Below are 22,769 nucleotides of genomic sequence, written 5' to 3'. Positions count from 1 at the left end.
GTTAGTGTGGGGAGGCTGCATTGTGATTCTAATTGTTTAAGGATGTCACCACCACACTCTCTCTCTGTGTCTCTCTCTCTCTCTTGCGTCTGTCTTGTGCTCTCGTTTTATCTCTCTCTCTGTCTCCCTCGCTCTCCCTTTTCCTTCCTCTCCTTACTTTCTCCCTGACGACGTCGTTTTCCGACTGTTGCCTTTTCCTCTGGCTGTGTCAGGCATCCGGGGGAATGGTTGTGATGTGGGGCACATTCTGAGATCTCCCCATTTTGCAGAGGGGTTTATGTTGCCAATCGCCATTATCAAAAGTGTATCCTTAGGATTGGATCATTTTAAGGGGATATGATAGAATCCACACATACAGACACAGCACTTCTGCTACCAGCTATGTGAAAATGTGCTTTTCAAACAATCCTTTGTTCCAGGCTGGAAATGTTCAAAGTCTGTTTTATTCCGGTGAGAGCGTAAAAAACAGCACTTCTGTTGTGAGATCTGCACCAGCCATTCTCCTTCCCCAACTCCACCTAAGTCTCCGTGTGCTGCTGTAACCTGCAATAAAGGATGATCACAGCAGACCTGTTTCAAGCTGCATCTACATGTTCTCCTGTGTAATCCACATAGGAGATGGTTGTACAGCTTCATTCATATGCTCTTGTGAGGGTCCTTAGTTTGGCGCATTTGCTTACAGGGATCCCCATTTGTGGAGTCCTGATTATAGTCCCATCCCTGGCTCCTGCAGTAGAGCTCTGTGATAGATGACTTCAGTCTAATAGACCCATCATTGAACTGAGGCAGAGAGATGAACAGGGAGGATAAATTCTATGAAAGCATTGTTGACAGCTATTTAATTGGGAAACAAAAGGGAGGGAACACAGCACTGAGCAGAGAAAACAGCAAAACAAAATGAAACGGGCAAAAAAAGATATTAGCAGCTATTTGGATGATGAAAGAGCAGTTCTGTTTTACGCGTCTCTCACGTTGACTTTAGCCACTTTCATTTTGGGCTGTCGTCATCGGCGGGCCATGGAAGCTAAAAAGCCTCTTTTCACATCAGATGCAGGAGTGGTTCCTCGTCTGTTTGATATGCAGGTGCTTGCTGGGCTGCTAGCTCACCAACTACTGACTCATTATGCCTTTTCTCTGTTTTTGTGTGTGCGGTGCCATCCACACCCGGTGCCAAGTTCTGCCTTTCCTCCTTATCAGAAGCTTTGGCTCCTGTCGGTAAAAGCTTCCTCATTACCATCCTCTATTACAGGAGTCCTCTCCATCAGAGGGACAAGCCAAGAGGGGTTGGGGATGGAGGGGTGTGTGTGTGTGTGTGTGTGTGTGTGTGTGTGTGTGTGTGTGTTTAGGGTGTGTAGGGTGTGTGTGTGGGGGGGTTTTGTCAGGCTTAATTGGTACTCAAGAGTTTGGGTTTTAAAAGCATTTGCTGCAGCTGTGGACTGATGTCATTACACACTCTTCCCCTTAGAGGCTGGCGCCTGCTCAGTCAATCATCGGCGCACCCCAGTCGCAATCCTGAAAGTCATCACCAGTTAGTGTTGAAACAAGCCACTGTACAGCTGCATGTAGCCACGAGTGCAGCCGTGATTACATTTAAATGGCGATGTTTATTGATTCCGGTGTCAACGGAGTTGGGTATGCCTGGAGAGAAATGAAACTGTGATCATGTCCACGGCCATAGTGCTCTCTTTTCGAACACTCCTCTTGTCTGAGCACACACATCTCTGTTAATGACTGCACCATTCAAATAGTCTATCCCACGAGTCTAATGCAAAGCCATGCAATCCAGCCCGCTGCAGTTAGTGAGACGGAAGAAGTTTTGTTTCAAGAGTTGTTGAATTTGCACAGCCTGCAGGTTTTGGAGCGGTGACTTTGGCCTCTGTGTCATAAGAAGACACGAATATGTGAAAGTACAGTCAGAGTTTCTATCTGTAAAACAAAAAAGTTCTCATCCCCCCCGACCACAAAAGGTTTTTTTACAGTGGCGTTTAAGAAACGTTGCGGGCCCCTGGTGAGTTGTGTCTGTGTTTCTGTCTCCAGGCTGTCCGGTGGCCATCAAGCGAGTGCGCAGCAACAAGAGGATGGCGTTGGCGGCGGCCGCCATGATGGCCATGGAGTCGGAGGTGGCCCAGGGGCCGACCGCCTCCTCCGCGCACCCCCTCCACCTCCTCTCGCTGGCCCCCATCAAGATCCCCTTCCTCGCTCCTCACCGCCCAGGTAAGCGCCTCCTTCCTCCCCTTCCGCGCCTCCTCTTCTCCTGCTCCTCTGCCGGTACATCCTGACCTGATTGGGGAGATTGCTGAGACTATAATTAGCATGGGGTTGGGTTTTTATCCCCCCAAACAAAAAAGGTTGTGATATTCTAATTGGGTTGATTGTACTTGCAAATGCGTTTGGTTATGCAGATGATGCATTGAGCAGCTAATGTTTGTTTTCATTTTTGTTGATGATACCGCTGCAGTTTTTTTTTTACCCCTTGGTTTCAGGTTGAGCTCAGATACTGCGATATGCCTGTCGGTTTAATGAAAACCGATATCCGTAGGCGACTGCTAGATGGTCGCCCGTGCATGCATTGTGGCCGACCTTAAAGACGGTGCGCTATCTCACGGCTCGTTGACTTGTCTTATCGCTCCGGAGCCAAGCGTCACAAAGCTGAAGGGCCATCTTGTGCTGTGGGAGTGCTCTGGAGCCCGCGACCTCTGACCCTGGTGCCTCTGCCCAGCTGAGAGATAAGAGAGGGGCATTTGTCACATTTAAATCAAGGGGACCGGCGTGCACTGACTGCACGAGGACAATGGAGGAGCACGGGCGTTTGTTTGCCCACAGACTCACACCACGGCTCTGCCTCTGTCACTGCCCCCCCTCTCTCCCCTCATACATATTGATAGGGAGCGCTCTGTTTTTTAGTCTCCACCTCAGCTTTTGTGTGTTCCCAATTTACAGTACAGATAGCTGGCCACTGAACCAGGACTGCAGACTGTGCTGAAACAGAAGAAAAGGGGGAAAAAAGGGGGGGATGGAGGAAGATAGATAGAGCAGGAAAGAATGAAAGATTAAGAGGGCTGGAGAGGTAATTACATTTCAGCCTATTCCCTGTCATGCATCTCAGCTCAGAGACATTGATTGCCTTAATGTTACCTTGAGTATGGACAGAAGGCTGACAGAGCTGCCTGCACTTACATTATCTTGACTCGACCTTTACGATTTTTTCCCAAAGAGACAGCATGCAGAATGTTACACCAACCCTCACCATCTCCTCTGCAGTTTGTCTGCAGAGCCCCATTCAGGAGAAATGGCTTCTCCATCATTTAGGCCCGTCTGAAGTGTTTGGCGCTGTAATTTATTCTAATTGTTGGAGGAGAAGTAACATTACTTTTCGGTTTTCATTCCATCCATTACCTTAAGCAGGCCGGGCAGGTCTGCTCTGAGCTGCATTGCAATGCTGTCCGGTTGCCCTCCGCCGGGACTCAGTTTCAACCTCCCATAGAGCCTCAGCCAGCTTAATGGCTGACAGACACAGACGCTCACCTGGAGTCATATTGATTAATTGATGGACTTCATTAATTGACGTTATTGCATCAGAAAAAGTCTGTATTTTAAGACATTACATGAGAGATAAAGGCTTCTAACATAACTACCAGAATAGAGATATTAACGCCGCCATTTTGGGAGTTCAAAATGAGTGGAGTCTAATAGCGATACACATGCAATTGAATCTAAGTTTGCTTCACTGAGTATTTTAAATAACCTGGTGCAAGGTGATCGACATCCTAGACCTCCAGTAAGATACTGTGACATTAACTATTTAGTTACAGTATCACCGCGTCTTGATACACGCATGACCATTAAAGCTTAAGAGTTTGAAGACTGTGTGTTCTGGCTGGACTAACTGGCTGTTATGTCTACTCAGTCCTGAATACTTCTGCTGTTCCTCAGGCTTGAACATGACAGGCAGTAGCCCACAGGAGTAAACAAAATATGTGCCTAAGTGCCTGGATGAGTTTATATGTGTATCAACACACTCCATACTCTCTCTCTCTCTATTTTTATCTGTTTGTTTTTATGTGATGGTGAGTGTGTGCAGACATGGCATACCCTTTATGTGGTGTGTTTCATATGCCTGGCACATTGGTTAGTTTGCTTTTCAGTCCCTGTTGAAAACAAAGTTGTGAATATTCCAGTGTGAAATACACTCAGTGTGAAATCCTAAAGCATGGTGATTTTAGAAGTTTTGATCCAGGACTTGTAAAAGGATGTTTACACGTTTCTGCTGTCATTGTGCAGTTCATCACGCGGACTTCTTCATGTTTGATTCCTTTTCAAGTCCGCCACACACACACACACACCACACTGGGATTGTCTCTTAATGGTTATTTTCAACTGCTTTGTATTTCCATGGATTTCTCGAGAAGCACAAGCCTTTGAATAGAAAAAAAAAAAAACTTGTTTGAAACATGAACGCTGTCATCGGGATGCAAGATAAACTTTGCAGAGAAGCACTCTGGCTGTAAAATTGGATAGTGGCAAAGTGTGGCATTTGGCAGACGCATCCATCTTTTTGCCTAATGATCCAATGTAATCACGCACATGCCAAAGGACAGACTTGTTATTAAGTCGGAAAGGAAATCTGATCATGCTCTTTATGAAGGGAAGGTGGGGTCTCGGTTTGGGGTGCGGTGCGACTTACGGGGATTATCTGGGACGTGCGCAGCGACCGGGGACGTTGTGAGCGTCTGCCTCTGACTGCGCCGTTTTGTCTCCGCACGGAGAGCCCCGTCTGAAGTCTGATGAGGTCTGTGTAGGACAGACTCGGAGGATGCCTTTGTAGTCTCTCCGAGGTGGAGAGATTCATTAAGGCCAGCTGGTAATAAGGTTGCGGCCCACTCCAACGCCTGAAGAGCGCGAGCGACACACACACACACACACACACAGACACACACACACACACACACACACACACACACACACAGAGAGAAGTGGGGCCGAGGACGTGAAGATTGATGAAGCGCGCGGCGCTCATCAATTTGTCATCATATCGCTGTGATCACGATGATGAGTATATTTTCATATTGAATCAGGAGATAGAGTTTGACTTCCATTAGTAGTGGCGCTGCATGGCCAAACACTAAGACATTATGCAGCACTACTACCTCCAAAGGAAGCACCACTGTAGACGCACAGGCTGCCGCTAGCGCGGGATCTACAGATACCCTTGACATTTCCCAGCCTTGAAAGCGACAGCCAATACAGAGACTCTCAGATAAGCAGCACGGCATTTTTTCCTCCCCTCACTCCAAAGATTACATACATGATTAAAGAGTTGAAAGATTAATGCGATGCAAGGTGCATTTCAAATGCAAATTAATTATGCATTGACTTTGGCCTTTTGCTGCCTGAGCTCAAACATTTAATTAGCGTCTATTCAAGGCTCTGTGCATACACTGGTAGGTGTTAAAGCAAATTGGGTTCTCAGTTCTCCTCAATATGTAGTTAAGATATGTAAATTATCCTGAAACACTGGACAGATAACCTCCAAATGAAACAAACAAATTAAAGTTGAAGGCCCCAAAAAAACTTGTCTGCCGTGCCACAGGCAAAGTTCCCTTTGGTTCCATAAGGAGGTAGTGTTGTTTTGGGGGGACACTGTGACTGAAGCTCTGCCCAAGTGCTGATGAAACCCGGAACGCGATTAAAAAATTAGCGGATAATGGAGTAATCCGGCCGAAGTGACGGCATCCGAGTGACGGGGCCGAAAGACACATGCTGGCGAGTTAACGCTCTCTAACTCAATTTCCCCCGATAGGAGCACTTATCGCTGCTCGGGGACCGGGTCAGCAGAGGTGAGCGCTCCCCATTTGGTGTCCTGCATATCATCCGATTATCATTAATCCTCCATTTCCACACTTCATTGTCTCCGTGGAGACGCGGGGCCCAGGCCTCTAATCAGCTCAGGGACCCTCTCGCCACACTGCGGCCGCGCGCCACTGCCACACACTTCCTCCCCCTGCGCGCACACCACCGCCACCAATCTCAGACCCAACCCACTCAAGCAACAACTTTCTGAAAGGTCAGTAGGATCCTTTTCTGGAAAGATCTGAAGTACAGAACAAGGAGACTTATGAAAAGAGAGGGCATGGAGTGTGTGTGTGTGTGTGTGTGTGTGTGTGTGTGTGTGTGTGTGTGTGTGTGTGTGTGTGTGTGTGTGTGTGTGGAGGGGGGAAGTGTTCGGACCTGAAATATGTCTCTTACCCCGCTGTTCCATTAATCAGGCGGAATTGAGTTTGGCCTTGACCCATCTGAAAGATGTGTGTGATGTGTCAGTTCCAGTGGGGAGATCCAGACTGTGCTCTCTCTCTGAAGGGGCATACCAGATGAGCTCGGCCTGCATTGATGCAAAGTTCTGAGCGCCTCTGCCGAGCGAGTATTGATCTTCATTAAAATGCTTTGACAGATGTTGATGCAGTGGACTAAAACTGTTTTGCAGGATGCTTCCGCCCATGACTGGACATCATGACTCACACTTCACTTACACGTACCCGCACAGAAACATCAAGGCTTGTGACCAAACACACACACACACACACACACACACACACACACACACACACACTGAGTGACTAAGGCCTGAAACTGAAGGTTTCCTACTGTATATCATCAGCATAGCCTACTTTCCTGCTGCCTTGGTGCCCTGCAAGTCATTCAGATAATATAGATATCGCAATTCTAATTCACTGAGCCATCTTTTGAGCACCCTTTTGACATACAGCACATTACATTGATTAAGCTTGTAGCATAATTTCACACTTGTGGCTTTTAGTGACAAATGACTGATCTGCAGAGAGAGAAAAGGTGTGTCTCTGTGTCTGTGTGTGTGTCTGTGTGTGTGTCTGTGTGTGAGTGTGTGTGTGTGTGTGTGCCCGTGTGTGCCCGTGTTTGCCCGCAAGAGAGAGTGTGTGTGTGGAACAGAGAGAGAGAGCGAGAGAGAAGCGGTTGATCTGTCTGAGGCGCAGAGGAGAATAGAGTGAGGAAAGCACTTTAGAATTGCTATATGGCAATTCAGGGTCAGGGTGTATTTTCAGCCAGAAACAGCCTGACTGTGCACTGAAAGCCATTAAAGATTTCTGGCAAACAATAGCGTCTGATTGTGTCATCATGACGCACAGGCTTTTTGAAAGTTCCTTTCTTTTAGCCTGACAAGCTCCTCTCTCCTCCTCTCCTCTCCTCTCTCTCCTTTTCCTTCATGTCATAGTGTTATCTTTACTCACCTGACACAGTATTTATATCAGCTACTCACGCAGGGAAGCAATAGTATGACCTCTCTATGGCAGCCCGTCTCAGAGAGAGGGCTAAGAGACTGAATAAAGAGTACGGTGCCAAAACGACGCCCGAAATAGAGCGACTGGCCTCATTATTGTAATTACAGACACTACGAGAGTTATAGGACATTAATTATGATGGGGAAACGTGAAGAGTGGTGGTGGCTCGGAGTCGTGTTTTGAAGTTGTTTTATGAGAAGTGAGAATGTAGTGCAGGACGGGGGGCTTTTCGCGCTGAATTTCATCAGTGTATCTTTTTTGATAATTTTACAACAGGCTCATTAGTTGAGCATATTTAGACGCGTGCGGTGAGTGTTTGTGTGGGGCTGAAGTAAGCCGCCTTGAGCCACTGGGCTACATCTTATTATCAGATGTTTGCAGGGAATTTGAAAGTATCTGGAATGGTAGTTTGGAGTTAAATGAGTGGGAAAGAATTCAGGCTTTTTCGAGTAGTAGAACAGACCAATGAATGATCAATCTGTGGTTGGTAAATAATTATTTTCCCCATCCAATGTTCTCATGCATTCTGCATAGAGGTTAGCTACAATGTAAAGCTGGTAAGCAAATAGAGTAGTTGCTTACCTCTGTCAGACCTAGCCTTTAAAACAATCTATCCTCCCCTCAATGTGCATTGTGAAACAATTGGCATGCAGGTTTGCCTTGCTTTGAGCTTTTCTGTTACTGCCAGATATTTTAACCAAGCAGAAAATTGTGTTGTTGATCACATCCCTTGAGAGTACTACAGAAAAAAAGTGTTTGTTTGCTTAAATCACATTCTTTGTTTGCTGTTATGTTTGAGATGAATGGTTCCAAAACAGTATTGGCCATATCATGTTCAGTGGCTAAGTGTTGTAATGCAGTAGTGGTACTGGGTTCAGCATGGTGGCGTTTTTCAGCTCATGTCCAGCCAGCCTCTCAGTGGTCCTCTGTGAAGCTGGTCACACAATACCCTGCTGTCACAATGGGGACACATCATGATACAGGCCATCCGCACAGACAGGACCTGTCGCGGGACTGGTTTTTTTTTCACTGCCACCTTTTCTCAGGCATCTGAGAGAGCTTGGTGATGAATTGTTCTCGTGTCCTTAAGGTTACCTGGCCTCTGTTTGCCCCCTGTCTTTGATTCTTTCTCTTTTTGTCTGCAAACCTCACATTAATATTCCCTTTCAAATTTGAATCATGAAAAAAAAGATTCTTCCTGTGCCCCGATTCACTGTCACAACAGATGAAGCCATGGTCCTTGTTGGTAAAATATAGTGGTCTTTGTTCTGAAATACTAGCTTTCAATACAAGGTCTCCCTCTTCCACTGTCTCGCACTCAGTTTCTCTCTAAGCCTCCACCCCTCCTCTTTCTCTCCATCCTCTCTCTCTATCTCTATATCTGCCTCTCTCTATATCTTGTCTTATCCACACACACACACACATCTACACCCACACACACCTACGTCTGTCAACTTTTTGTACCCAGCTTAGCCGAAAGACAGTGAAATATTCAAGTGAAATATTGCCTGGCTTATTTAAATGTAAATTATTGGTTTGAAAAATGCCTACTTTCATTTTCCATGTTATGGCAATATTGCTTAGTTGAATTATGGCTGTATTTCATGTCACGTTATGTATGCATGTCAGAAGCCACTATATAGGGAACAAGGATTGATGTGGCAGTTGGGAGTTATAGCTAATGCGATATGTAAGTGTCCCGTTGCTGCATAATCTTTACATTTCCATTGCTGCTCATTTTTTAAATGTGATAGAAAGGACAGTTGTGATGGCAGGGGGCAGTAGTACATGTGCTAATAGGTAGCTATGTGGATAATGAACATACATCATATGTGTGTCATATTTCAGTTTCATATTTCATGAAATATATGTGTTTATTTGTCCACATTATCATAGATGGCTAGAATACAGCAGTAATCATCATCCATCAATACATTTTTTTGCCATTGATATTCTCAGTTATCCTGTGGGGTCTCTCTCTCTCTCTCTCTTTCTCTCTCTCTCTCTCTCTCCAGTCTGTGTGCATACAGTATGTGTGTGGGTATAGTGTGCATGAATCTGTCTGAGTTAATTAATGTCCTTTCTTGCCATGTCTTGGCTGCAGACCTTGATCTGTGATCCTAGTCTGAGAAGCACTGAGAAGTCACCAACATCCCCTTAAAGCATACAGTATGACTGTACTCCAACCAGAGATTCTGTCCCATCAGACAGAGGGGCTATCTACCCACGCTGTTGGCTTGAAGCAGAGGCATTCTAATGGCATAAGGCTCTGGATACCCACGCCAGCTTGCCCTTGTGCTCAGGCCTCTTCAAATAGCCACCACTGATCTAGCACTGCCATTCCGCCTGATATATAATTTAAAGGCGAGTTAAACTGCAGCCCTCAATGCCACTTAGAACCAAGAACTGTATATCTGCTAAGACGACCGTATTGTGTGTCTAATGCGCAGCGTCTCAGATTTACACTTCCAATAAATGGACAGACTGTACAAAGCACTATTTTAGGAGGACATTGTGGTTACAGAGCAGGTCTCTCCGAGCGCTGTATTGGATTAGGATTTTAGATGAATTGCATTTCCTATGCCAGGATCAACATTTACTGCCTTGGCTTAGTACACAGACACTCCAAACGATGTATAAGCTCCATCACACAACACAGCATCCATATTGAAAGACATACAGCGCGTCATCTTTTTTTACGGCGATTCCTACGTGTTGTTGACGTCCTCACATGGCTTGATTTGTATCGCCGCTCGTCGTCGTGCCACTGAATGTTTTTGAAGAGAGCAGCTCGGCAGGTCCGCTTTCAGGCGCCGCAATCTTAACGGCTCAGTGGGCCTTTTTGTTTTTATCCTCGCAGACAGGGAACCGGGAGTCCGGCGAGCGAGCGAACCCAGAGAGCCGGTGAGGTATTTCAAGCCAGACACACAAGTAAATCTCCTGACTTTAAGGGGAAAGGGGGTTCAAGTGTGTTTTGCTTTTTTTTTTTTTCTCGAAATAAGAGGATGTAGGATCACAGACCCACAGAAGAAAAGGTGGAAGATATTAACGGTTGCACACACTCATACTCCTTCTCTCTCTCTCTCTCTCTCTCTCTCTCTCTCTCTCTCTCTCTCTCTCTCTCTCTCTCTCTCACACACACACACACACACACACACACACACACCCACACACATGCACACAGATGTGCTCGCACACACACACACACAGACACACACACACACACACACACACAGAGACACACACACACACACACACACACACACACACACACACACACACACTGAACTCTTTTTGTGCCATTTCCTTTCACACTCAGAAAGCGTCCTGATCCTTTTTTCCCCACACCTCTCTATCCACCCTGGAGGTCTAAGCCACTTGAGGAAAATGAAATCAAGCTGGGCCCTCCTTTCTCCCCTCTAAGCAAATGGAATCTAGAGCAGGGAGATGGGGCCAGCGGCCCGCGTTTGATGCTCTCCGCGTGTCCGTGGGCGTTGGTAAGCTGTGTCAACGCTCCGTGCCAGCAGACCATGTGCTTTGGGCTCCGTGGTACGTTCCAGAGATCAGCGCACAGCTCTGCGTCACGACATCAGCGTGCCTGTCTAAGTGGCTGCACCCTCACTACTCATCCACATTAAGCTCATTGAATCCTCTTGCTTCACACGTTTCTAATGTGTCGCGCTTTTCACTGCTGTTTATTTGATTTTTTTTTTACTCGCGATGATCTATCCATTTAGGAACTGGTATTGTTTTATTGCACTTTAGTGCTACTCCCTTGTATTTTATGAGATGGGATTCCAAACAGCGATTAGTGATACAAAATAACGTTTGAGCTTAATTACTGAGGCAGGTGTAAAGAGATTCTATGAAGCCCTAATGGCTTGGTTATACAAAATAGCTTTAGTTTGTTTCTTTATTAAGCATATGATTGTTATTAGTATTATGGCTGCCTTCAAAAGGCATTATGAAAATGTATGCAAAATGATTTGCTCTTTTAGAACAATATTAGAGATTTGCCTCAGGCAGACTAATCAGGTAAATCAACAACACTCCTCATACATCACTTCCCACACTCAAAGTCAAACATTAAGATATCCACACAGACAAACCCCCACACAAACAGACAGACAGACAGACACTCACACACACACACACACATACAAACAAGCAAACGCACGCACGCACGCACGCACGCAAGCAAGCACGCACGCACGCACGCACACACAGACAGACAGACAGACAGACACCCCCCTACATAGACAAACACACACACACACACACACACACACACACACACACACACACACACACACACACACACACACACACACACACACACACCTAACTAGCCTCCTTCCATCTCCCCCTGACATATTTGACACTAAGGGCTGGTAAAAACAAAGTGCCTGGGCATGATGTGGGTTTCTCTGGAAAACCTCCCCAATATCTGCCCAGCTGTCATTGATGTAGAGGTAATCGTCTGTGAATTACTTAAAGGTTGGTTTAAGGCCAGACTGAAATGTAGCGTCGGGGAAAAGGCTTTTTTGCTCCTCAATGGATTGTTTTAGGTCTTAAGAAATTAGTCATCTTTCTGATCCATGGCCGTGCCGAGCAGATTAAATTTGTGGGCTCATAATTTAAGCAAATCACAGGAGAGGGAGATGCAGTTAACGTATGCTATTGCCTTATGAAATCTTCCTACAGAAAGCTGCCCAGCCAACCTGGCCTAATGTCAGGGGAGCTAGTTGAAAGACAGGTGATAAAGGTTATTGGATAGTATGACGAATAGATTTAACTTGGATAACATCAGTCCTCATATCCAGCATCAGGGCTTTCTCTGTTCAACACTAGATCCTTCATGCCAACTGTGCTCTGCTATGAATTATTAAAGGCGGCAAAGATTGTTTTTGGGAACATATTCCTGGGTGTTTTTGTAATATCATTTTGATGTGGCGTTGAGTCTAAATTGCATTTTGGTTCCCTGTCACTGAGATGTGCAGTAGCAATAAGCACAAGCCTCCATTTACATGCCATATTCTCTTTTATTCTCCTACAATGCTGGCTGCTCTGCTATCTACTCCCCAACATTACATCCTCATACTATTCAAAGCTCAGGAGCAATTTGGCTGTGTTTCCTGCGCTTCAACAAAGTGGAAATAGTGTTTTTGTTCACGGTTACATAAGTAATGATGATAACAGTGTGTATGTATATTGTCTCCATGTCCATAATCATGCAATGTTTTATATTATAGTCTAGCAGCTGATTGGTAACATGACAGCATGACTGGTGTACTGGTAAGAGTTAGAAGTGCAGTTTGCCTTATATCATCTCAGGCTATCAGTGCTGTCAACACCACCACTAGGCAAGAGACCGGAAATAAGTCATTAGTTGCAGTTATTAGTTACTTCTTTCAAAAGCTATGAATTACTTTACCAATTGCTGTATAAAAATGCTAGGGAAAGTGACTTTTCCTTTTTAAATGTCAGCTTGGTACATATCTGCTCTATGATTTTAGAGTTGTCGTGACAGTATGTCAGGTTACCAGTCTCGGTGCCCCAAATAACTATGATGAAAAGTAGTGGAACAGTAAAACACAATAGACACTGTCTGGCAAAGGCATAGGACTATTTGCCTTTGCATATTTATAGGTAGCTGGAAAATATCTTTCTGCATGTTTTCCCACAGTCTCTTGCTGTCGTTGATATTTTAGTTAGTCTGAACGGATTCAGCTGTTGACAGAGAGGCTTTCGACAGCATAGCCTACAAACAGCAGTCCGTCTTTTTAGTCCAACCTCCATTATTGTGCAGATGTCTTGTGTTGAAAATCAAGCCTCGGCTGTTTGGATGGAGTGACTCCTCCATCAGCTTCACTAACACCGGGGTGTTTGCACATCTGCACATAGATTACAACTCATGACTACAGTCTACTTCTATCTTACGTCTCAAGGAGAAAAAGCAGTAATGTCCATATTTTCCTGACCGAAAGCTCACATTTCCCGAACTGTCAGCCATCGTGTGTGTTAATGCTGATTGATTGATTCGCTTCACCACCGTAAGGTCGGGCAATGTTAAATCATTAACAGCAAGGGAATAGACTGCAGGAGTCTGTTGTCTTGTCCATATGTCACCCAAGGGAGAGGTTACAATGAGCAGACCTTTACATTTTAGTAATTGGAATTGTGTAGCTGAATTTGAAAAGATAATTAGTTAAATGTTTGTTGCTACCAAAAGCAGTTTGTAGCAAGCATTTTAGTCCCAACACTGGTGGATACCGATTATTAGTGGATTACACTGTACACCTTTGGACAAGGATAATGTCAAAAGGGTTTTGTAGTACAGAGTCTCACCAAATAGTGATTTGCAAGTTGCAGGGTTTTATTTGTACGTGCTGTAACTCAACAAAAAATGAAATCTATTTGGAATGATATGCACTGATGCAGGTCTAGAAGAAATGTAATTTGTCTGTCTACTCTGTGTGTCGGGTCACAGTCATTTGGGTGCTTTCCAGGAGAGATCCACAGTTCACAAGCTCAGTGTGTACCTACAGAATTAAATGTTTGCAGAGTGTAAAGCAAGAGAGACCTTTTGAAATGTATCAGAGAGAGCTGACTGAGAGGGAGGCTTATACAGGACATACCAGACCAGAATGAGATGCCAGATTGTAGAATGTGCCAGTTACCTCTTGTGTGTGGGAGAGGATGATTTTAAGATGTCTAAGATGTCTGGTAAATGTATCTGCCCTGTAAGAAGGGAGAGCTTCAGCACAAGGACGATCCATTCACTTTAAAACCTACAACTTGACTACAATATTTCAATATTCTGGCTCCATGAGACTATAGACTGGCTAAGAAGTAAAAAAACAAACAAAAAAAAAACAGTTAACCAAATGCATCCAACTGCATATGGAACAGACTACAGAGTTTCTGCATAGGTTTACCTTTGTGAGACATAACTAAGACTAGCCTTCATGGTCTCTCCCTCCCTACTGCTCAAGACCTTCTGTCATGCAAGGCTTTGCAAGCTGGCATTTTGTGTAGCATAGAGTGTTCTTCAGTGTGTGTTGTGGCCCCCCAGAGGCCCACTGCTGAATTATTAAAGGTCATGTAAGAATGTTTTCAGATGCAGTCCAACAACAGTTGGAGCTTTAATGCTCTGTAGAACTTAGGGGGGATGCACCTATTGCTTGGGCATAACAATCTACTGGTGTTTGATTTCAGATAAATGTTTAATCATACACAGAGCCTGACTCGTTATCGCCCGGTGATGTGGGGGCTCGGAGGCATGTGGACGGAGTCTTTTTTTGGCTGCTGATAAGGAGTTAATCAGTCACTGTTGTGTCTGGATCCTGGAGTGGGTTGGGGATTGAACAGGGATGCGGCACTTGTGCACACACGGAGAGACTGAATTATCTCCGAGCGCTGTGAATAGGGACAGGTCAGTAAAAGACCTCATTTTTCACCGAGCGCTGATGCCCTAATAGATTGTCGTGACTGAATAATCTGGCGACATTTTTGTTTAGCTGGGGGAAAGCCAAAAAGCCCATTCTCACCGTTGGTATTTTCTTTCTCAGACCCCAAATCTTTAACCATTAGGCTTTCATTGAACCGTCTGTAAGACAAAAGGGCAGGGTGGGAAAGACAACAGCCTACTTGGTTTGTATCTGTCTGATTAAGGACATCTTCCCTTTCCTCTCGGCAGAACTCTGTGCACAACACCTCATCAAATTCCAGTCTCATACTAAATAAATAGTCTTTGTCAAAACACTGACTGATTTGCTTTGAACTCAAAAGCATACATGGCTGTTAACACCTGTGGATGTCAACATCAGAAGGCCGGTGTAGAGACTCGCTCTGCGGTGCTAAGTTCAGCTCATGGGATTTGGCCCTAAAGCAGCCAAATATCGAGACTGCATCATTTTGCAAAACGTCATCTTCACTCCCCTTAACCAAATGGCGCAAGATGACAGGTGATTTGAGTTGCAGAAGTTGTGCGTCTGTATCTGACTTCTCCTCTCACCTCCCATTACCCAGCCCAGATAAGGAGACGACTTCAAATGACAAGCCCTCCCACTCCCCCGGCCTTCTCAAAGGAGAGATTGAGATGTGCATTCGTTTAGTCAGATTTGCGATCAGCTATCTCTGTGACGGGTGAAGTCTCTGTGTGGCAGAATGTGAATAGGTTTCGAGACTGGCACATTCTTTGAGCGGATCTTTCTCCCGGCTCAGGATTGCTGCCAAGAACACAGCCGAAATCCTTCAGGGAGTTAAAGGAATAGAGAAGTGGCTATGAAGAGATGGATTTAAATGATTTTCTATTGAATGCAGAGTCGGAGAGCGTCTATAGTCGGCACTTGACTCAAGGTATCACAGCATTGTATTATTGAGACCAAAGCATTTTCTTTACTGCTGGGAATTTCAACTGGATTTGACCCAGTTACACCCTACACTGTTATGGACCAAATCCGATTTTTTTATTTTTCAACTTTAGCGTAACTTGGATGACTTTAGCTGTAGAGTTTAACCACTTCCATTTACTTCCTAAAGAAAATAGCAGGTGACTACAGTCAGTGGGAACACAATCAGAAGCTTAAATGCTACCTTTTCCCCCTGTATATAGTATGACACGCTATTTATATCCCGTGAGAGCTCTTTTCAGATGCTAATTTAAATAGATCCTCATGTCATCTCTTCCCCTCTTCCTCCCCGAGAGTGACAAAGCAACGCTCTGACAGCGAAGGAATTATGGCGCAGTCGGAGCGAGACCAAAGATTTAGTTTGACACCTTTGCTGGAGCGGGCGGATGGATGTGTCTGATGCCGTATTTGCACCCCCGGAGGCAGGGGGGTGCAATGACTAACTGAGTGCAACTGTCCAACTGAGTACTGGTAATCACCATGTGGAGAGAGAGACACACGCTGTTGGCCAGCTCTTGTTTCCCCTCCTGTCCTCATGCCAATGTGATTCCACCACTATAAAGCCCCCACCACCACCACCACACACACACACACACACACACACACACACACACACACACACACATACACTGCCTTGCCTCTCCACAGTCCCCCCGGAGATGTGTATCTGAGAGCTGTAAGCCATTAATATGCAATTCGATGCTTGTCCTGCTCACAGGCTTGGCTAGGTGGTGCCTCCTTCTCCACATAAGATGCTTGAACAAGCAGTCCACCTCCTTTAATAAGGCTTCCTCTTATTAAGAGAGTGGCAGTGTACAGCTGTCAGTGCGCAACTCTAAGATGTCTTTCGACAAATAAACAGTGCCAGCACAGAGGCTCAGAAAGTTTGTTGAATATGAATTAGTCCGTGTCTCTGCGTGGCGCGCGTGTGTGTGTGTGTGTGTGTGTGTGTGTGTGTGTGTGTGTGTGTGTGTGTGTGTCTGTCTGTGTGTGTTTCCTCGTTTCTTCTCTGCACTCAGGCTCTCTTGCCTTCAGTCTGGTGCACTGAGGAAGTTAGTAGGAGATAGTTGGTTACCTCTGTCAAAGCCAAGGATGGAATCTATCCTAAGTACCACTGGGCATTAAGCATGGCTTTTTGCTCTGATTCATTCAGTGTGAAGTAATGTGTTTAGGGGAGCAGTTTAGTTCAGTGCAAGCTGTAATGCATGTTAAAAAAATACCACACACATTATACTTTGCACTGACATTATGTTCCCTTGAATATCTTGCCATTTGGTGATCGATGCTGCAAATTTTAACTTTTACTCTGTGGTTTTAAAGCTTAATTTGGATTCATATTATTTCACTACTTTCAATTCTTACCACGCAAAACATACTTTTAGTACTTTCAGTTATTTTGAATGTGTGTGAATGCACCTGCTGATGAAGTGCCCTTGTCAGCTTTGTGCCGGTGCCATTGGATTGTTCAACCTCGGAAAGAATTTGGCTCTTTTTTTTTCATGATGTGAAGTAATTATTTCGAGGCGCTATATTTTGTGACATTTTTGGAGCGTCAGCGTCAGAACAATAGGGTCTCACCAGAACACTGACCTTAATTAAGCCATGTGTCATCGTGAGGTAATGAGGTTAATTGCGTGTGTATTCCGGACAGTGGATATATTGACGGTTATGCGGTGTTTGTTCTCTGGGGGGCTGGTGCTCTCCTGCCGTTTTTGGTGCTTGAGATGAATAGATTTGATGTGAGGCCATGTTTCCGTATTTTTTTTAACGCTGTTGTTGAGTCATGATAGAGTGGGTTACCTAGTGTTCCCTAGAAAGACAGAATAGCACATTCTTCTTGTCATTTCCTGTTGAGAGAGCATTGTAAGTGGAACTGTGGTATATCATTATGGCTGACATTTCCTCACATCCACATCTACCTCCTCCTCAGTGCACTGGGTAAGGGAATGCTTGTGTGTGTGTGTGTGTGTGTGTGTTTCTCCCAGGACTCTGCAACAGACTGGGCGAGTGTGGAGTGTGATTTATTGTAATTAGGTTTTGGCGGGAGGAATTTACCGTGTAACGTGTGGCATTGACCAGGTCATCGATGTTAATAACCTTTGAGTAAATTGGTTGTTAAATTTTACTGTGGATGGGAGTGAGTTGATGGTCTGAGGGCGCCCATTAAAACATGGCACCAGCAGGCCATGCCGACAGGTGACCTGCTGTCCTTACATGTCACACACTCTTTATTTTCGGTTTGCCCTTTAGAAATGAGCCACTGACACTTCTGGCCAGAAAAGGGTTACTCTTTATGGCGCATTAAGTCAGACGTGGGACTTCTTAAAACTGTTTTCAGTCTTGTAATGGGTGTCTGTTTCTTTAGCTCAGGAAATTACTTGTCAAGGTTATTGCTCTGTCCTGCACTGTTGCAAGAAGGTTCTGCCGTGAGGTACCATTTGATTGTCATTCTTTTTATGTGTTTGTCCAGTTACTTGTGGATATATGATGCAGTTTACATTTACAATAGGGCTCAGCTCACTAAAAGAAATGTTAAAAATAGTCCACTTGCACAATAGGCTGCAGCACAGCAGGTCTTACTACTATGTTGAGTCACAGAGCCAATCCTCTGGGGCATACTGTAACTAGAGCATAATTAGTAAAATAATTAAATGGTGACTGAATTTAAACGAACCGTTGCCTTCCAGCAGGCTCACTCCAAGGCTGTGCGTTAATAATACCTAAGTTAAAACAAAGGTGCTTGGCTTATAAACATTGCATTCTTCAGCAGCGCTTTGGCGTCTCCCATAACCCTTGAAGCAAAAGAGGTGAAAGCCTGACAAGTCCCTGATGGAAAATCAAGAGACAGGAGAAGTGGGATACTGTTTGCCATGTGTTGATGAAGGTGAAGACTGAACCAGAATTCATAATTTTCAGTCTTCATCTTAAGTGTGAATATATATTAACTACATTTAAGTATACATTTTTGACTCTTCAAATCAGTTAATGGTTTTAATGCCCTTAGGCTACTGTAAATACTTAATTCATCAAGACGTTATTTGAATTCATGGGGCGAAATAGGGATGGCTCAATATTGTTTGATGCCTTTTTCTGAAACAGAATGAATAAATGATGCTGTTGCAATGGAGGAAGCTACTCTTGGCGTTAAAAGGAGAGCTAGAATGCAGTCTAGCAATTTTTGCTGTTTCACAATCAAAACTTTTTGTGGTTTGCTTACGCCAGGAAAACAAGGTGTAAAGACATTGTAAACACGCGGGTAATTCCGTGATGCCGTGTGCTGTGAGCCGTAGAGATGGACCGAATGGATCTCTCAGCCCTCAGCCGTAAATAACTCTCAGCAGAGACTTGGGAGAGAGAGTTATCTGTTCCAAGGCAGCCGCAAGGTTATTGTTTGAACCTTGTCCACTAAGTCTTCTTCTCATGCACATTAGTGGGATCGATCGAGCTCCATTGTTCAAATGCAAATACACGTGATCCAGTTCAGCATGCATGGGAAAGGACCGTGGATAAACGACTTTAATTAAAACCAGTGGCCACTCCTTTGTTGTCTGTCAAGTGTGGAGCATCAGTGAATTTCACTGATGCCCAAAAGCCAGAAATGAACTGTTGAGTAATTAGACAATGCACGGGCAACTATAGCACGCTGCCATTAAAAACATCACAGAAGCATTTCCAAGGAAAGACTGCGATCATGTAATCACCCTGAAAATACAACATGACAGTACCTATCAGCCTCAAAAGGAAGTGATTTCACTGATGAAAGAATTAGGTTTGAGTCAACAGATTGCACTGTAACAAAGGAAAGAGGGGTTCTCCTGTCATCATAGGGCTTGCAGGGCCTTACATCAGCAGCAGTAGTCTGCTTCCCATAATGTTTTCCTTTGTTTTTGAATTCTTCATAAGGGCTACCTGCCAGCAGCCGCCCAAACTCAGACCCATTTTGTGTTAATGGGTTCTGTGTGTGATTGTCAGGGAAGCTTTTCATTATGAGCATCCTCTTGATACCCACTGGGACCACGCCATACCGGTGGGGAACTATGCAAATGTATGCTGCCACAGAGGTAGACAGAAGCAGAGAGAAATATAAACACTATGTAAAAATGTTCCTTTTTGCAAAAATAGCTTTGCTCTGAATGTCAAAAAATAACTTTCATGGAAAATTCTTGAAATTCCTGACACAACAGAGGTGTCCTACGTGATTGCGCTTAATCACTTAATTACAGTAGATCAGCCTATTTTCATCAGCCGTTCCTTGTGGGATTGTGCCTCTTATCTTGAATCTGTGCTGCCCTTTTAAAGAAAGGTGGTCTTCACAGATAGGAAATTCATTGACATTTAGTGTAATTGACTTTCAGGACCCCTGTCATCTCGTCATTGTGTTTGCATGTGATATTAGATGACACTGCAAAACATATGTTTTCATAATTTGCCGTGCTGCACGCAATTAACGTCACATTTACTGAGAAACGTTTCGTTTGATGAGCCAAAATACAACACATACCTAGTGGTTGCAGTACGTGTCAGTATTTTCCTGACATCTGAAATATATTACTTTGAAACGTTGCTCTTTTATGGAACCCAACTATAAATGATTCATGAGCGTTGGTTGGCAGAGAAGCTGTCATTGGGAGGCCTAAGTGCATGAGCCTCCCCTATCTGAGGCCACCCCTCACAACTCTCACACAAACGTAGCTACCCACACTTGTTTTCACAGAGCACACTCAGGGCACAGGCGAGTGGAAGCTAGAGAGGGATAAACAGAAATCAATCTGCTTTGAGTGAATAGGGTCAAATGGCTTCGTGTAGTCACAAAAGGAAAGTATAGGCCTGGAAGGCTTCACGCAACAGCATAATTAAAAAGCATACATTTTGCATTTACACAGCGCATTACCACACCTAGAGATTTCCTGTTTACTGTTTGCACAGAATCAACGCAACAGGAGACATTAGTAGCCTTTTGCATATTTGAAGGTAAATTTCAGTAATTATAACACATTGGGCGAGGCGGGGTGGCATCCAGCTAAATTAAAAAACATTTCCTGCTAGTCCTGTCTGTGTGTTTAAAATAACAAGATAATCGCCAGACTGCGCTGTTCAGCTAATTACCGTTTGGATTGAAACAGGGGTGAGCCAGGTCAGTGGCCTCCCCTCTCCCTCTCCTGCTGCTGTGGCCCATTTGCCCTGTCTTCTCCCGTCACCTCTGCACCTGTTGCCGGGGCTGCGTGGAGGCTGCGCTGGGGCCCTTCTTTGCTTTATGGCCTTCCAGCTTTCTGTGAAGTCCTCCCGAGAGTACATTTGGGTTGTCTCTGTTTGTTTGCTGTTTGTAGTGGCCACTCTTTTTAGCTTTCAGTATATTTAGCTGTGGCAATACAGGCTCAGAATAATCATCACTACCCTGAATTGGGTTGTGGTCTAACATTGAAGATAAAAACATCTTATTTAACTAATAATACAATTAATTGTGTTACATATACATTATAAACTAACACCATAATTCTGACATATCTTTGGTTTAGTTATTTCCAACGATTTTAAACATCATTTGAAGCTGCCACGGTCAGGACAATGTCAACAAATAGTTTTATACACTATCCCTAAGACTTGACATTCTTTTAATCTTATTTGGAGGCTTAATAAACTTGATTTATGAGTTTTTGGGGTTAATGTTATTTCAGAATAGATAGCTTGTAATAATTAAATTATTGCACATACTTAACCAGAGCCAAATTTCAGCGTGCTGCGCACTTAGCATAATTGCTATCACATCATTGTCGATTGGTATGTCTCTGGACTAAGCGTCCAATACGTCATCAGTGTTATCACTGCTAATCAACGCCTTCCATGGGACTGCAGGGGATTGGCTAGGGCTTGGGCCAACTTTAAACATGGCATCTGTTGGACAAATACTAAACTGCTCTTTTTCAACTTTGTCTCACATTCCAAATGTGCTTACTGTACAGCATCCCACCCACTGGCATTAGTGAGTGCAGTCTGTGTACACTGAACTCTCATTGTGTCCTCTTTTAACTTTTCTTATCATCTAAGAAATGTTTGGAAATGATTTGATTAAAAAGCCCTAAGCGATATGACGCAGTTTCTAAGCTAAAACATTTTTTTGTCACATACTGTACAGTAAACATCTCCTCACCATCCTCTCGTTGCCTGTCCCCTGAATACACTGTACAAAATGCAGTCTCTGTAGACAGCTCAGGTTCTAAAAATGGCAACAAACAGCCTGGTGCAGTCTGGACCATGATACATACCAAACTTCTCCAGCCAATCACCAATGAGATGCTCGTTGAGGTGACTTTCAATTGCACGGGAAGGAGGGGGAGGGAGGGACGAGCTTGCTCTCTGTTTTCTTTGAACGTCAACAGAAGTGAAGTTACCCAACAACGCTTAGAGCACCTTTAACAGCATGACCATGATGGAGTTCAAAAGTGTTATTTCATTATCTCCCTGCCCCTATATATTCAACCAACAGCATAAAAAAGTTCCTTGGTTTTATTTAATGCTATAGACAACTCTGCTTAGCATTAATTAATACAAAATGTCAGAGGCAATTAGTGCACAGAGGTTAATCCATTATTATATGTAGGTGCTAAAGAGAAAGGAGCTGTGTGATGGATTAAAGGGGCCAAGATGTCAGAGCTGAGGCAGAAGGTTTGCTGGGCCTCCCATTATGTTGTGCTTATGCATGACATCCCCCAGGAAGTGATGCGGAACCTCCCAATCTGGATTCAGGAGACACTTCAGCAGCTGGGCAATCAACAATGTGTGTGTGTGTGTGTGTGTGTGTAAACAAGACAAGAAAAGTATCAATATTATTTTCACTTAAACTCAATATGTGCATATGCATGTTTTTTGTATAATTATACTTATGTTCATAAATGAGTATCGATCACTCTGCGCACCCGGCAGACAGAATGCTGATGTTGAGCACACTGTTAATTGTCCTGTCATCTCTGGTGGAGGGCGATTGTTCAGCCTCAGGCAGTTTATGACTGACACTAAAGGAAAAGCTTTTGAGCAGAGTGGTTCA

General features: G+C 44.3%; 1 protein-coding gene across 1 annotated transcript in view; it reads left to right on the top strand.

The window, feature by feature from the left end:
• The window catches only part of tcerg1l (transcription elongation regulator 1 like), a 56,098-nt gene that overhangs the window by 9,498 nt on the left and 23,831 nt on the right, over positions 1–22,769 (top strand). The window contains exon 5 of the mRNA XM_062526428.1: positions 2,038–2,214. Within this exon, the coding sequence (XP_062382412.1) occupies positions 2,038–2,214 (177 nt within the window). The remainder of the gene's footprint in view (positions 1–2,037; positions 2,215–22,769) is intronic.

This window comes from Sardina pilchardus, chromosome 22, assembly GCF_963854185.1.
Source record: "Sardina pilchardus chromosome 22, fSarPil1.1, whole genome shotgun sequence".
NCBI lineage: Eukaryota > Metazoa > Chordata > Actinopteri > Clupeiformes > Clupeidae > Sardina > Sardina pilchardus.
The sequence above is the reverse complement of the archived record's forward strand: the minus strand, read 5'-3'. Positions and strand labels throughout refer to the sequence as shown.